Here is a 16832-nt window from a genome sequence, read left to right as displayed (position 1 = left end):
AATGGTCCCAGGTTTGATTCCCAAGCAGGACAAGACATTTGGGCATATTTCCTTATATCTTATGCTTCTGTTCATTTGGCAGTAAATAGGTACCCAGGAGCTGGGCACCTGTTGTGTGGGTTGCATCATGGGGCAAGGTCAAGCCTTGGCCCAGGCAATCCTCGATAACCCTAAAAGACTTGCTGTCCCTGACTATGGGAAATGATAATATTAAAGTCTCCATTTCTATAACCTATTTATTTTGTTAAACATCATAATATAATTATTCCACTGGCAACATTGCACACTTATTGCAGTATTATATAGTCACATTAACTTCTGGGAAAAAATTGACCTAATGGTACATCCAGATTGATTTTTTTTTTTCTGGGACTGCTCAGGTGTCTCCTTTACGCTATCTTGCTGAGAATACTCCATGCTAATGGGTCACATCAGATGTCAAGTGGAAGTTCTGTGGAAGTTCTGTTTGCCCTTCCAGGGACCAGAGTAAGAACTTGGTCCCTTCACAGAGGTGCAGGGAGTGAGTGACAATTTGCCACCCTACAGGTGAAGCATCCAGAAAGTCAGTAAAGCTTTACAGACAACTGGAGGATTCATAGAAAATGAAGCCTCAAATTCAGCAAACAACTCTACAAATTATAGTTATGATTGCTGTCTCGTTCAGTCCCATTCCCGGCTTCAAGAATCATTTTCCCCATCTCACTGTATATACTAGATAGCCCAGAGAATATTTTGTTATAGGAAGGCTGTGAGTTGTAGCACTTTTAAGAAATTTAAATTTTTAATTTTCAATAGGGAGTAGCCTAGAGGCATTTTCCAAGATGGTGATTGCAGGTGTTACTGCTTGAAAAAAAATTCGGCACCTAGAGAGGAGCAGAGACGAGGGCTCTGAACCAGGATGAGAAGAGGAAAGATGATTGATAACAGGTGATGATGTAACCAAATCTATAACCAAAGGTCGTGTCATCAGTGAGTGAGGGCATCGTGACCTCTCATTGGATTATGAGGTGTCACTGAGCTTCAGGAACTGGTGGTTGATGGGTACACATAGCCGATGATCCCGAATTTTGCAGAATTCGTCATTTGCACATTGAGTTTTATCTCTGTTGATCACTACTGACTAAAAGACATTGCAAAGAGCAGCCTAACTAGTCTCAGATAGGCGTTACCCGTCAATTTCTCAAGGAATTGCAAAGGTTAGTGCATCGTGGGAGCAAGTAATGGTTAGGGACCTAGTGTGGGCAGTGTCTGTCCAGATGAGCAGATACTGTGTGTGTGTGAAAGGTCACTGTTTGACTTCCTCAGCTAACCCAAGGGGTTCGGCGATTACTCGGTAACAGATAGTGTGAGCATAGTAATGAAGTATAAGAGCCTACCTGCACTGGGAGATATTTCATATGGACAGTGATTATTCTCCATTGACATTTGCAGTTATATATTGGGCAGTACAGTGGCCCAAGTGTGGGTAGGAACAGTTCCGGTGAAGTGATAAAAGCAGTAGTGTTTGGCAGAGCCACTGGTCCAGTGAGTGGAGAGGTGACAGACACAAGCATCAAGCAACAGGTGGAGGAGGAGGAGCTGTGATGACGGGTCAGAGCAACAGTGGCATAACGGACAATCAGCTGATCGGCACCAAGGATCTGTTGTTAGTTAAGTAACAGTTCTTTCCCTATTTTCCTTTGAAGTAGTAAATCCTGCATGCACTCAGGATTTTCTTTCCTAGGTGCCTGCAAGTGCTGCCTTGCACCGACAGAGTTATCTTCTCTGGTGTGTTTGGGAGTTGGGAGTTAGTCCTTAAGAAGCCAGGCTACTGTGGAGAGCTCTACCTTGGGTTGTTCAGGAGTCTTTGACTACTCTCTTTGGGCTCTTGGCTGGGTTGTACTGGGCACACTGCAGTTCACATATGTGTTTATGATGTAACACAGTTGCCATTTGTAATCTGATTGTTTTGGTTACGATTGGTGTTTGTTCTTCTGGCAAGTGGCCCCAGTGCCTAGGGTTCCTGCTTGGCTAGCAGCCTTCAAGCTCGGGTAATCCCTTTACGGGTCTCCAGTGTGATCCATTATGGAAGGCCCATCAAGCCAACACTCGCCATCTGCGAGCTTGATGTGTGTTCATAGTCTTTGCTACCTGGCAATTATCATTCTTTCTGCCTCCGCCTATTGGGTTGGTGACCCCTATGACCCTGAGTTCTGTGAGGTTTTTCCCTGGGTCTTTGCCCTTACTGATTTGGCTGTAAAGGTCAAATTCAGTGCACTGAGAGAAGCGCATGCACCACCAGTTTGTCTCGCCAGCCAAAGTTGCTTCTGACATAAGTTAAGACAGGAAGTTCTCAAGTCCCCTGACTCATCCTAGGTGAGGGCCACTACAAGTGAAGACGACCTCTTGGGGAGCTAAGGAAAGGTTACTTGAGTAGGTTACTTCGTTACTAGGTTACTTCCTAGTGTTAGCTCTTGAGTTACACTAGGAAGGTAACCCTGTGCACATGCAGCTCCAAGCACACACAAAATTGGTTCACGATGTACTGCAGTGTACAAGAAATGCCACTAAAAGAATTCACCACCACTTTACTAAGCAAACAGAACACCAGAGTCAGCAGAGAAAAAGAGGCAATCTGGTATCCACTACATAAGCAGTAGAATTGGGGCTGAGATGCCGGCTGATAGTGAAGTACCTCCACTCCCCCCCCCCCTCAAATGAGTGGGGGAGGTGGGGCAAACAAGCTCATGATGGTTCAATTGAGGAAGTTTTCTAGGTGTTTTTTTAGGCATTGGTATCTTTTGAAGTCAGCAGTGCTTTGCTTTTACTCGCTGACTTTCTGCTTGGCTTTCCCAGTGAGGTGGCAAAAATAGATGTCACAGCTCCCTGTGCCTCTTTGAGTGGGGCAGGTTTTGGCACGGGTCCCTGGTAGGCCTATTATAACCACGGCTGATGTGACCTAGTAGATGTACTATCTCAGTATAGTAGCTAAAGGGAGTCATAAGGGGCTTTGCCCAGAAATAAGATTGCAAAGGAGATTTTAGTTTATCATACAAATAAAATATATAATTTAAAGCAAAATCCTAAGTAAAATATGTAATTTTACTTTGTCTCTTGATTTCATCAAAGAAAAAAACCTGTTTGGAGCTCTTGATAGAAGTACCATATACCTGATCTATGAAAATAGATGTACAATATCAACAAATTTGAATTCTAATTACAGTATTACATTTAATAATTAGAGCAGGTCACATAAGAACTAAGCATCATTTAACTTTTCATTATTTATACACACATCATTCTTAATTGTACACAAATCAAGTTTTTTGGCAACAAGTCACATTATTTTTAGAAACTGTTCAGTATTGTAGTGTCTTGAAAATCTGTATTGTTAAAAATACTGATTACAACATGCAAAAACGATCTTGCATATCATTGACTAATAATAATAGCACATAATAATCAATACCTTTAATACCATACAAACCCTTCTGACACAATGTCATAAATACCTTATGTGAAACATAAATACCGAGTTGAAGGCAACTGGCCCTAGCACCATAACCGGATGATTCTGAGCAAGTACGACAAATGAGTTGGTAGTATTGTAGCGCCTAAATATCCACCATAATCAGCTACTGTTTGCATATTTCTGAATGCAGCGAGTGGCTTGCCTGAGGCGCGTGACAAGGTGAGTAAGCTGGGCCAGCGAACATGAAAATGTAACTTTTCCTCGTTTGCCCTCGGACTCTTCGGTGTGAAGTGTTACCAAATACATAGCTCCACCACCTTCCTGACCAGCACTACTCTGTGAAATAGAATCTGGTTAAAATTTCTAGCATAAAACAAAAATTGTTTGCTTTCTTAAGTTAAAATATGCTATCAGCTCAGTTGCATCAATATAAAGTACAGTAACAAATGTATTCAGTACAGTACGGACAAAATATCTGGACATGAATTTATCAGCAATACAAATGTTGTATGGTACCTAAAAATGCATAACTGGATTAACAAGGGGATGAAACTGTAAACCAAACTGGATACTACCAACAAATCAAATTATAAATAGTAAACAAAACTTAGAAAAAACAAAGAGTGAATGAAAAGGAAAATGACAAGGGTAAATATCTAAATAATAACATCACATTGCAGATGCTAACACCACACATGAGCGGTGGAAAATATATAATTTACAGTTTATCATGAATAAATAGGATGATCCTACTAATTTCAAAACTATGAATTCCAAGAAAATATAAAACATGATGACACTAAGTACAGTCCTATAATTTGAAAGGTGCATAAACAAAACCTGTTGTGATTTATTATATGAGATAAAAACAAAATTTGTTGTAAAACAAATAATCAAACTGTGAGTGTGTGCTGCTTTGGTGCAAAGTGTATCTCTCTAACTTTGACCTTCTATACTGCCTAGACATAAATGGTACTATTAACATCAAAGAGACATCACAGGATGGCCCAATGTTTGTCATTAAATAACTACTATGTTTCAGTAGTGTATCAGTTTCAGTATCACCAGTCTCCGTGGTGTAGTGGTAAGACACTCGCCTGGCGTTCTGCAAGCACTTTGTCCTGGGTTAGTATCCTGGCCGGGGAGGATTTACTGGGCGCAAAACCTTAATTGTAGCCTCTGTTTAACTCGACAGTAAAATGGGTACTTGGTTGTAAAACCGATTCTTCGTGGGGGTCGTATTCCAGGAATCATAGAATTAAGAACTTGCCCGAAACGCTATGCGTACAAGAATGTGAAAATGCAAGAATGTAAAAACTCTTGTATATATCTCAGAAAAACAATAACCAAAAAAAGAATTTATTACACAAGTGATAATGTAAGCTGTCTAACATCCTCCAGTAAATAAAGAAAATGTAGTTGTGAGTATTCAATTCGCCCTACAAAATTGTCTGTAAAGGCAGCAATAATCTGAAATATAAGGAATCTTACTGAGCATAATTGGACTTTAATGCCTAGTAATACTGCAAAGTATATTATCTTGTTGGAAATAAAAATAGATTGAATGAAAAAGATTGTTTGTTTGAGATAAATAAATCAAACGACTGTGTTTGTTGACGGAAATGTCAGTCATATACAGTACAGTACTGTATGATGTTTTAGTTGGCATATTCAAGACAATTTTCACTATCATGGAATTTTTTTTTCATGATAGTGAGAACCCTGTACAGTATAAGCATTTTGTAATGTGCATAAATTATAAAATTGTAATTTAATAATTTTTTTATTTACTTATTTATTTACCTTATTTATATAGATAATTTGTAATACCTGTATGTGTAATTACATGGAGTAATCAAAATTTTTAAATTACTGTTGCATAAGCACAAATAAAGAAATGTAAATAGTAATTTCAAATGTTTTAAATAAACAGCATTCAAACCTGTTTAGAGAAAGTGATAGGCAAGTTATTAATCACCAGATGTATTCTGTGGGGCGTTCCTTGGTCTCCAACCGTGTGACAGAAAATTGAGCATATGAAGATTTACTCATCAATTTTAGTTTTCATTGTTTCTTTTTAGGTGTACAGTATATTAGTGCAGGAGGAAGTGTATGCTGTTGAATTACTTTTATGTACAGAATTGTAATATACATTGCTATTATAAATAATAACACTAACTTACTCTAACTTGGTAGTACAACTTCCAATCGACATCAACAATGTGTGGAGGATATGTTCCAAGAGAAGCAAGTCTTGAGTGAATCAGATGACGGCATGATTCAAGTTCTCGAAGTGCTTCAGTTATACGTTCTGAAAACAAGATGCATGTGCATTTATAGACATAATACAATAGTACTTTTATCATTTTATTGTTACTTGCATGTTCAAGTAGCTTGGTAGAGGCCAAAAAACATATTTTTACACAAGTCATTTATCAATATTTATAACTATTCTCAACATACAGTATGTGGAGCCACAGGTTTGCCCAAAATGTTAAAGGCACCACTTTACCATAGATCTAGTTTCTTGTATTGTTTATCTGCTCTCTGGAGTAGATATTTCTGCATTTTATTGAATTGTACAACAATTTAACACAGGACTTACATTGAACTTGAGAAAAGTATCATTCTGAGCATGTTTTTCAGACATTCAAATAGGTTACTGGGTATATATTATTATCATGCAGGCATATAATTTGTTCTAAACTACCCCATGAAAGTGTTTGATAATGATATTTAGTGCTTCACCTATGTCTAATCTTGTATTGTTGTTGTATCTAATGATTATTTAGGTATTATTGTTCAGGATGCCTCTTGTAATGGTTTGGTCGTGTGTAGAAATTGTGTGTGGCATTGGGTAGGGTGTTCCCGGTGCTGATCTCCCTCTCTCTTGAGGTTACTGGTTGCTGTTCTCCTCCACTCATGGGAAGTCCTGTTTTGTTTTTCCAAGGTGAGAAAACCCCAGGGAGCCACCACGGGGTCCTTCCCAGCTTCAGTTTGCTATTTGGAGACACTTGACCGATTCAGTATCACTGGGCAGACACAAAGCTACAGGGGGTTGTCACCTCACAATAAGGAAGGGGTGTGTAACTAGAGGTGATAATGACTAAACTCCTGTGTTCTTAGTTCTCAGGGTTGCTAATATTTTCCTTCCAATTGTATGTTTTGGAGTGCTCTACATTTCTGGTAGTATTTCACCTTGGTCTGGGTTGATCTAGTATTCCCCAGGTCCCTGTGCCTCTATGAATGGACCAGATTATCTCTATTGGTAATTTCACTTCATGAATCCAGGGAGCCATCAAAGGGCCCAACAGAAAGAAGAGAGTTGTTACATTCAACACTAAAGTTTTTCTTATTTGAAATGTAATTTTTTTTTATAAAATAAGATGAATTAATTATAAGACACAAATTAATGTATGGAAAAAAGGGCAGAATTAATTTTTGTTTGCTTTGTGACTAAAATACACAAATATTTTATATCAATTTTATTTATGGTATTAATGATATTCAAATTAACAGGTGAGGTAAACAAGCCTGATCTCACCTTGTTCTACCACTAGGAAATGTAAGAACAGGAAAATTTTCATAAATCTACCTAGGCCTTGAGGGGATATTGTTGTCACTACCATAAGCAGGGCAGAGGCCCACAATCCAAAAGTCAATGAACCTAAGCAGGAAAGGATGAGTAGGTTGCAGCATGACAATTAGCTAACCAAGTTAAGGCCTCAACTAATTCTTGTCCTAAATTTGGATATGGAAAAGTCAGAGATCTTCTCTGGGATTAAATGCCTACTGCTGGGATCACCACTATGCATCTTGAGTACATAACTTTGCTGTACCTGGCCCTAAAGTGAAGTATACCTGAAGCATACCTGGAGAGGGTTCTGGGAGTTGTTCTACTCTCCAAGCCCGGCCTGAGGCCAGGCTCGGCTGAGTAGGGCAAGTATCATTATGATAATCCTGGTAATTAAGTGGCCAGTCTTTAGCCAAAGAACTCTCTGTAGCTGGCCACTTTTTAAAATTGCACTCAAAAGACACCCAGATATCACTTGAGGGAAAAAAAGGGACTCGACACTCTTGAAGTCACACTGACTATAAGTAGACTACACTTATAAGGCACCCAAATGTTTGTTGGATCACATGATCTTAAGACTGACAGTGATTTAACTTTTGAACAATCTGGCTTTACTGGCCAAACCATTGCAGAATCCAGTCAGGATGTACACTATGAGGAGAGTAAGAGCTGGTGGACCCTGGGATGAGAAAGGTCATGCTGCCTGGTGCATGTGATGAGATGATGCAAGTATACAGTATTTGTATTTAGCACAACAAGGTTAACTCAGCATTTCCATTAGGAGCCACAAATGTGACATTACTAGATATTCTAGAAGGGAATGGGCTTATTAGCAGGCATTCTTAACATGTCCATTCTCTCTTAATAGCTCCAAAGCCTCAAATGAAATCTGCAGAGATGGACTCTTGTGCCAGTGCTACACAGTCTACAGTCTACATAAGCAGTCTCCGTGGTGTAGTGGTAAGACACTCGCCTGGCGTTCTGCAAGCACTTTGTCATGGGTTCGTATCCTGGCCAGGGAGGATTTACTGGGCACAAATCCTTAACTGTAGCCTCTGTTTAACGCAACAGTAAAATGTGCACTTGTTTGTAACAACGATTCTTCGCGGTGGGGATTGTATTCCAGGGACCTGTCCGAAATGCTACGCTTACTAGTGGCTGTACAAGAATGTAACAACTCTTGTATATATCTATAAAAAAAAAAAAAAAAAAAAAAAAGTCTCTTGGAATGGCAGAATGAGAGCTCTGAATACATTACAAAGAAAGGGACAAATCCGACTTACTAGGCGTGAAGACCCGAGTATTCTTACTACTTCTGAATTTAACTTGGGGACATCATTTTTTTGTACACAGATGGGTACTTCTGACTCTTGTTCGCAGGTTTCTCATTTTCCTTTCCATTGCTCATCTTAAGCTTTACCGTATTAATTTTCCCTGAAACACAACCAACGAATTGGTTTTCAAAAAGGTCCTCAATTACTGCTGGGTGAACAAAAGTGAACAGTTGAAGGAGATTAATATATTAATTCTTCCTGCTCAGATTGATTGACCTCAATGGGGACAGGTAGCCAGCAGCTTATCAAAAGAACTCCCATTATTTTTTATTTGTTTCAGTTGAACTTTGACCTGGAGTTCTATTTTGACCCTTATGGCTAAGACTGGTAGGCATTTTCATAGGTTTATTACCTTACGAGTGAAAAAGCATCTCCTGCTTGTTGAGGTTGAAGCTGTTGCCCCTTGTGTAAGTTATATTGGATCTATTAAAGTGGTCTGCATTAAATCACTACACTGGTGTATTTTAATAAATGCATAAATGCATTTTACTCATCATCCTGTACAAGCATTCAATTTGCCTGTAATTATGATCTTTACCTTTTGTTGCTTCCAGGAATTAAATGTCCCCATTGTCCAGAGTCTGACCAGACCTGGTTGGTAACCTGCTCAACCAGGCAGTTAGATACCGCTGCTCATAGTCTGATATAAAAATCAATTCAATTATTTTCTCAGGAGCAACTGCAGTGCAATAGTACTATATATAGTACATGGTACAGTATTTGGCAGTTGATTGCCTATGAAAAGATGCATAGAAAACTTTTCCTGATTGATACCTGCTTGATGGGGTTCTGTTGTTCTTCTACTCCACAAGCCCGGCCCGAGGCCAGGCTTGACTTGTGAGAGTTTGGTCTCCAAGGCTGTTGCTTGGAGCGGCCTGCAGGCCCACACACCCACCATAGCCCGGTTGGTCTGGTACTCCTTGGAGAAAATGATCTAGTTTTCTCTTAAAGATCTTTCACACTTGTTAAAAATTTATTATTGAGGTAGTAATTGGTTATCTCATCCACCAACAGAATCAATACTGTGGTTCTCTCATCCACCCTCATCAGCAGTACTGTAGTTATCTCATCCACCCACCGTAGTACTACAAAATGGGGCAACATGGGCACTCCTTCCTCATCGTTTATTAATTGGCTACACCCACACCCCAGAACTACCTGGTGGGTGCCTCACTTTCTTCACCTTTACATTCCCATTCTTTTATAATTCTTACAACTTGCTTCCCTTATTGAGCTGTTATTGTTGTTGTTAATTCAAAATTTTTCAATACAGTTTAGTTTCTTGGTGAAAGTGTCAACTATTTTACTTTGCACGCTTGCTTGGTTATTATAATGTTCTCTGGCAAACTTTTCTGCTGTTCCTTCAAGTGTTGAACACTTTAAGGTATCCATAATGTTGGAAAAATATTCTGCCTGAAGCCATACTTTTATGAAAGCAGCATCTCTGAGGGAACAAGCCAGAGGAGATATACAAAATACGCAAAGATTACAATTTGTTTAAATGAATATGTTAAAAAATATAAATAATAATGCCTTTCTCATAACAGTATTTATTAAGTCTAGTTGAACTCATTCATAGTGCTTATTCATCCTTGTGCTAGATCCTTGGCACAGTGGTAACGCACTCCAACCCCTCCTTGCACTTCACAAGTGATTTGGCCTAGGTTCGTATCCTGGCATGTGAGGTTTGATTAGGTGCCAATCCTTAACTGTATTTCTCTGTTCATACAGCAGTGTTTGGTTACCTGGTTGTTATGTGATTGGTGGGTCGTATTCCAGGGAAAACGAGTGGGTAAGGCTTACCATGAGCTATGGGAAGGGAAAGCTCTCAGCCTGTTAGCAGGAGTCAGCAGTTGTCTGTTCCTGTACCCACCTGTGTAAAGAAAAAAAAACACTAGCATTGAATATAATGAATCATCTCTTTCTAGTGGGTCCTCAATGGCTCTTTGTTGCTAGCCAACTGGTTAGCTCCACCCATTTTGAGTCACATCAGGTCCTTGCAGGTCATGAAAAGCCTACCAGAGTTCAAAACCCTGGCCCCCTCTTTAGTGGCGCTGGTAGCTGAAGTTTTTAGACCACTTTGACCAAGAAAAATCCAATAGAAATGCAGTGATACAGACAGACAATAAGAAGGCAACTCGGAGTACAATCCACTCAGTTGTTTGTAAAATTTACACTACACTAAATTTACACTTTATGTACCAGGTGGCCAATTCAAATCCTCCAGAGTCGAGGTCAGAACTGATGTATTGTGACCTCCTCGCACAGATTCCACAAACAGGGTTGACAGAGCAGCATGACAGTGGGTTACCACACCTGGAAAATATTTTATTTTGAAATAGACTTTGTAGTTGATGTCAGATAGTTTCTTAGCTTCAAAAGGCAATTTGAAAGTTAGAATATTTGCATTAAATCTATTTTTACAGTTGCATCATAAACAATTATAAGAGCACTATATTCTAATCCAGAATAACTAACATTTAATTTTTGACCAAGGTTTTAGAATTGTCTTCCGCCCACATTTCTCCCTTACACAAATTACTGAATAAAGTTACAACAGAAAACTGAAATAAAACAACTAAAAAAAAAAAGAATAAGAAAGTAGATTAAAAAAAAACTAATCCAAATTCTTATCAAGGATCTAAAGACTGTCTGCAGCTGTTGTCTCTCCACACCTAAAGCAGCACAAGCAGAAAGACAAACTCTTCAGCACGGGTGGGACACAGGTGGAAACTTAGTGCCCAGATGAGCCACAGAGATGTTAGAAAGAATTTTTTCAGTGTCAGAGTAGTTAATAAATGGAATGCACTAGGAAGTGATATGGTGGAGGCTGACTCCATACACAGTTTCAAATGTAGATATGATAGAGCCCAGTAGGCTCAGGAATCTGTACACCAGTTGATTGACAGTTGAGAGGCGGGACCAAAGAGCCAAAGCTCAACCCCCGCAAGCACAATTAGGCGAGTACATGAACAGACTAATTAGGAAAATATAATGTTATATATGATTTGATTACCAGTGCTAAGAAACATAAGCTATGTAGAAAGACTAAAACAGTGATTATGGCCAAAATGAAGGTGAAACTGGAAAGATGGTTAGGTTAGGTTAGGATAGAATAGGGTTTGGTTTATTTGGAAAAAAAAAAAGTATTGATGGCATGGCCAACTTTTAGGTAAAACTTTTTGCAGCTCTGAGACCCAATAGAAGGTAATTATATAAAATATGAAGGTTCTCTGACTCCTGTTTATTTGATTAAACTTTATGCTTACCTGTAAGTTGAAGCACAACTAATATATTATTATTATATATAATATAATGACACACACACATACACATTGTATGTGTGTGTGTGTGTGTCACCTAGAAGATTGTCATGCCCTTCAAGAAGACCTGGACAAAATAAGTATATGGAGCAACACTTGGCAAATGGAATTTAATGTGAATAAATGTCATGTTATGGAATGTGGAATAGGAGAACATAGACCCCACACAACCTATAAATTATGTGAGAAATCTTTAAAGAATTCTGACAAAGAAAGGGATTTTCTAGATAGAAAACTGTCACCTGAGGTCCACATTAAGAACATTGTGCAAGGAGCCCACTTTCTAACTTCAGAATTGCTTTTAAATACATGGATGGCGAATACTAAAAAAAATTGTTCACGACATTTGTTAGACCAAAGCTGGAATATGCAGCGGTTGTATGGTGCCCATATCTTAAGAAGCACATAAACAAACTGGAAAAGGTGGAAAGACATGCCACCAAGTGGCTCCCAGAACTGAAGGACAAGAGCTACGAGGAGAGGTTAGAGGCATTAAATATGCAAAAACTAGAAGATAGAAGAAACAGAGGCGATATGATCACTATGTACAAAATAGCAACAGGAATCGATAAAATTAATAGGGAAGAATTCCTGAGACACGGAACTTCAAGAACAAGCGGTCATAGATTTAAACTAACAAAACAAAGCTGCCGGAGAAATATAAGAAAATTCTTTTGTAAACAGAGTGGTAGACAGTTGGAACAAACTGGAAAACGTTATGCTCATCTTTGCACTATGGGTCCATTAAAGAGAAATGGGAAACTTGGAAACGTCCGATATAACAGCAGAGAAATTGATGTAACAATGACCAGATTAAGGCTGGGACACACCAAACTAGCAGCACACAGCTCTAAGTACAGAACAGACATCAATGAACTCTGCTGTCACTATCAGGTGCCTGAAACAGTCGAACACTATCTCCTGTACTGCTTCCGACATCATAGTGCCAGAGTAAATTTCAAACAATTCTTTATCGCACTTAAAATACCCTTTACCATCGAGCATATATTAGGAGGTGGTGACCACTCGTTACAAGAAAAATAAGAAATAGTCAAAGCACTTGCTAAATATCTCCAGTCGACCAACAAATTGGGTCACATCTGACCCGTGCCACATTTATACCCGGCGCCACCAACAGCTAAACATGGAAAGCAACTGCCTTGTCGCAGTACCATGGATCAGCTGACGCCATAAACACAACATACCACCCTACGGTGCAGCAAGTCTCCCTACAACAAACACCTCTGTTTTAGTCACTGCTGCTCTATCTACAGCACAATGCAACAAGCACCTTTGTAACTCCGATCACCCTCAACATAAACGCGTCCACCAACATCTGTACTGGTGCAGTCATCGGGAGTACAAACCCTTCATGCAAACTGCACCTACCATCAACAAGAAGAACGCTCGCGGTGTTCCGTGAGCGCTTTCTCATGGGTTCGTATCCTGGCCATGGAGGATTTACTGGGTGCAAATCCTTAACTGTAGCCTCTGTGTAACTCAACAGTAAAATGTGTACTTGGTTGTAACAACGATTCTTCACGGCGGGGATCGTATTCCAGGTACCTGCCCGAAACGCTACGCATACTAGTGGCTGTACAAGAATGTAACAACTTTTGTATATATCTCAAAAAAAAAAAAAAAAAGTGGAGGTCAAAACCGCCAGTAGCTTCAAAGCATTATATGACAGAGTGCTGGGTAGACGGGACACCACGGGCGTAGCTCTCATCCTGTAACTACACTTAGGAAATTATATACACATATACATACATGCAGTAAAACACTAGCTATGTGCTTACCACCGTCGATAACATGAGCCTCAGGTGTTATGGTGTTCGATTTGCTCTCAAATTTCAGGTCTTGGGCCACTTTATGAAGGACCTCTTGGAAGGTGACATGTTGTGTTTTGGAGGCGTCACCAAGCAATCGCAAGGCAGAAGAAATGCTCAAAGATAAATCCATCAGAACTTGCTGTTAAAGAGGTCTTGACGAGGTACCATTTCAGATATCCAAAGGAGGCGTACACTACCTGTTCGAATATCAGCGTACTCGTAGACCAACCCGACCCTGATCACCATTAAAAATAAGCGAAATATACTGTCGGAATTTACATATTCAAACAAATTACAAACAAATTATTGGTAATACGCACAGGACGATAAAACTTGCACAGTAGCTTTAGCCCATCACCAAACCGAAGCCAAAGTCAGTGAAGGGTAAAAGGACACAGTGTTGTTTATAAAGTGTACTCATAAATAATAATGAATAACCTGTTATCCCTTAACCCTTTTACCCTCACACCATAACAAAAAACCCGTGAATGACCATCATAAGGCAGTTGCGGCCATACGGAAGGAAGAGTAAGAGGTGATTGATGAGTGTGTGTGTGAGAGAGAGAGAGAGAGGAGAGGGAAAATAGTTAGATGCGGTGACAATAGATGGCGTGAGTGAGGTAGCAGACGACGTGTGTGAGGGGGGAGGGTTGAGGGGGACGTCAGAGCGTCGTCTGAGGTGGTGAGTGGAGGGGGTCGCGTCGCCCAATACCGCCTCTCCCAGACTCAGTCAATTGTTCTGTGTGTGTGTGTGTGTGACCGAAGTGAAGTTCAGTGTTCAGTCCTTCCCCACCGTAAAGGCTAGGTACTGTCGACTCGACCCGGTAGTGGCGATACACGCGGGATTTGTATCTGTGGAAGAAAAGTTTTGAGTGATAGCAGTTGGTTCTTCTCCTTTGGCTCGGATTTCAGGTAAGACCACTTCTTCTGTTCCATGGATGTCCACTTGGTGTGTCCCCGTGGGTGTCCACTTGATCTGTCCCCGTGAGTGTCCACTTGATCTGTCCCCGTGAGTGTCCACTTGATCTGTCCCCGTGAGTGTCCACTTGATCTGTCCCCGTGAGTGTCCACTTGATCTGTCCCCGTGAGTGTCCACTTGATCTGTCCCCGTGAGTGTCCACTTGATCTGTCCCCGTGAGTGTCCACTTGATCTGTCCCCGTGAGTGTCCACTTGATCTGTCCCCGTGAGTGTCCACTTGATCTGTCCCCGTGAGTGTCCACTTGATCTGTCCCCGTGAGTGTCCACTTGATCTGTCCCCGTGAGTGTCCACTTGATCTGTCCCCGTGAGTGTCCACTTGATCTGTCCCCGTGAGTGTCCACTTGATCTGTCCCCGTGAGTGTCCACTTGATCTGTCCCCGTGAGTGTCCACTTGATCTGTCCCCGTGAGTGTCCACTTGATCTGTCCCCGTGAGTGTCCACTTGATCTGTCCCCGTGAGTGTCCACTTGATCTGTCCCCGTGAGTGTCCACTTGGTCTGTTCCCTGTGGGTGTCCACTTGGTCTGTTCCCTGTGGGTGTCCACTTGGTCTTTATTTCACCAACAATTATATGACAAGTTACGTACATGGTGCTCTAATTAATGGTAATGTAGATTAAAGGAATTAGATTGCTTGTAATATACGATTTACCCCGTTAGGATCGTTCAGTGTTTTAAAAGCTGTAATTCATATAAGTGATACCGTATTTATTTATTTATTTGTTGAAAATTTAGCACGATATATAATTTTGCTATAAAGTTTTATACGTATGCTGTAGGCTTATCAATACTCATAACAAAGTATATCTGTTCAATTTATACCTACGTTATATTTAATGATCATCGAGCGAAATCTGGCGACAGTGAGGTAAAAACTAAAGTATTTGATTCATTGGGACCCTAGCGCGTAATTTTTTTTATTTAGGGGGACGGGTCTGCGGCTAATGACAACCCTTGTAAATTGAATTTATTATAATTATCATTTTTAACATTTATTTATACCAATTAAAACAACTTGACTCCCTTTTTAGAGCGAGGCGCCAACACATTATTGATAATTCATTGGTTTCTGTATGGGGGATCTAGGCTAGAATGCGTTTGTATAAAGCCATGTTTTAGAACATTTTTCAACTCGACTCGAATCAAATATTTTTTTTTTTTTTTTTTTTTTTTTTGAGATATATACAAGAGTTGTTACATTCTTGTACAACCACTAGTACGCGTAGCGTTTCGGGCAAGTCCTTAATCCTATGGTCCCTGGAATACGATCCCCTGCCGCGAAGAATCGTTTTTTCATCCAAGTACACATTTTACTGTTGCGTTAAACAGAGGCTACAGTTAAGGAATTGCGCCCAGTAAATCCTCCCCGGCCAGGATACGAACCCATGACATAGCGCTCGCGGAACGCCAGGCGAGTGTCTTACCACTACACCACGGAGACTGTGGATGTGTTTTAAATGTTTATTCAGGTAAAAGTACATACATACAAGATGAGTTACAAGCATATTGGATTTATAGATAGAGCTGGTACATACAATGCCTAAAGCCACTAATACGCACGCAGTGTTTGGGGTTTTTCTTCCTAAATTATTTATTAGAGATTTTTTTTAACAAAACGAATAAACCAGAATGATCACACTGTAGCGACTTTTACATTGTGTAATGTGTGAAAGTTTAATAAAATTCGTGCCAAAATTAACACTTTCACTATTTTAAGAAGAAAAAACATGTTTCGTTCGAATTTTCCCGCCAAAACTGCAACGCCTAAAACGTTTAGCATTATTTCTTCTCTCGGTATAACTAATTTTATATATAGTTTCCAGTTACTTGTATTCAATTAATCTTTTTTGTTGTTGTTGTCCCAGGCGAGACAAATGGTTGGGTGCGTTTCCTATCACCTGATGACCTGTTCACCTAGCAGTAAATAGCTACCCAGGAGTTAGTCAGCTTGTTGTAGGGGTTTCATCTTGGGGAGGATCGGTAGTTCGACCATGAGGTGTGGCAGACCTCGATATAAGCCTAACGTACGTACGTACGTGTGTGTGTGTACTTAGCTAGTTGTGCTTGCGGGGGTTGAGGTCTGGCTCTTTGGTCCCGCCTCTCAACTGTCAATCAACTAATGTATAGGTTCCTAAGCCTATTGGGCTCTATCATATCTACACTTGAAGCTGTGTATGGAGTCAGCCTTCACCACATCACTTCCTAATGCATTCCATTTGTCTACTACTTGACACTGAAAAAAATATTTCTAACGTCTCTGGCTCATTTGGGCACTCAATTTCCACCTATGTTCACTAGTGCGTGTGCCCCTTGTGTTAAATAGTCTATCTTTATCTACCCT

At 40.1% G+C, this 16832-nt stretch overlaps 1 protein-coding gene and 1 long non-coding RNA gene across 3 annotated transcripts in view; one reads left to right on the top strand and one right to left on the bottom strand.

Moving 5' to 3' along the window:
* Positions 1-222: 222 nt before the first annotated feature.
* LOC123757929 (COMM domain-containing protein 3) lies at positions 223-13981 on the bottom strand. Of its 2 annotated transcripts, XM_069329533.1 has the most exons (5): positions 13835-13981; positions 13482-13711; positions 10562-10675; positions 5635-5762; positions 223-3787 (listed from the first exon to the last, which is right to left on the bottom strand). In XM_069329533.1, exons 2-5 carry the CDS (start codon positions 13642-13644, stop codon positions 3611-3613), a joined length of 582 nt encoding a protein of 193 aa, XP_069185634.1. In that variant the 5' UTR covers positions 13645-13711; positions 13835-13981; the 3' UTR covers positions 223-3610. The 2 variants fall into 2 exon arrangements, with proteins under 2 accessions (XP_069185634.1, XP_045597851.1); XM_045741895.2 differs by lacking the exon at positions 13835-13981 and having other exon boundaries at positions 13482-13787.
* A 200-nt stretch (positions 13982-14181) lies between these two features.
* The window catches only part of LOC123757923 (uncharacterized), an 855462-nt gene continuing 852811 nt past the window's right edge, over positions 14182-16832 (top strand). The window contains exon 1 of the long non-coding RNA XR_011229392.1: positions 14182-14426. This is a non-coding gene — a long non-coding RNA (uncharacterized lncRNA). The remainder of the gene's footprint in view (positions 14427-16832) is intronic.

This window comes from Procambarus clarkii, chromosome 22 (genome assembly GCF_040958095.1).
Source record: "Procambarus clarkii isolate CNS0578487 chromosome 22, FALCON_Pclarkii_2.0, whole genome shotgun sequence".
Lineage (NCBI taxonomy): Eukaryota > Metazoa > Arthropoda > Malacostraca > Decapoda > Cambaridae > Procambarus > Procambarus clarkii.
The sequence above is the reverse complement of the archived record's forward strand: the minus strand, read 5'-3'. Positions and strand labels throughout refer to the sequence as shown.

What these genes read in the sequence shown, in the direction of transcription:
- LOC123757929 (XM_069329533.1), bottom strand. Translation starts at nt 13,644, where the DNA reads ATGGATTTATCTTTGAGCATTTCTTCTGCCTTGCGATTGCTTGGTGAC. An exon ending in GGCTCATGTTATCGACGGTG is followed by an intron (nt 10,676 to 13,481) that starts GTAAGCACATAG and finishes AATATTTTCCAG; the next exon opens with GTGTGGTAACCCACTGTCAT. An exon ending in GGATTTGAATTGGCCACCTG is followed by an intron (nt 5,763 to 10,561) that starts GTACATAAAGTG and finishes TCTTGTTTTCAG; the next exon opens with AACGTATAACTGAAGCACTT.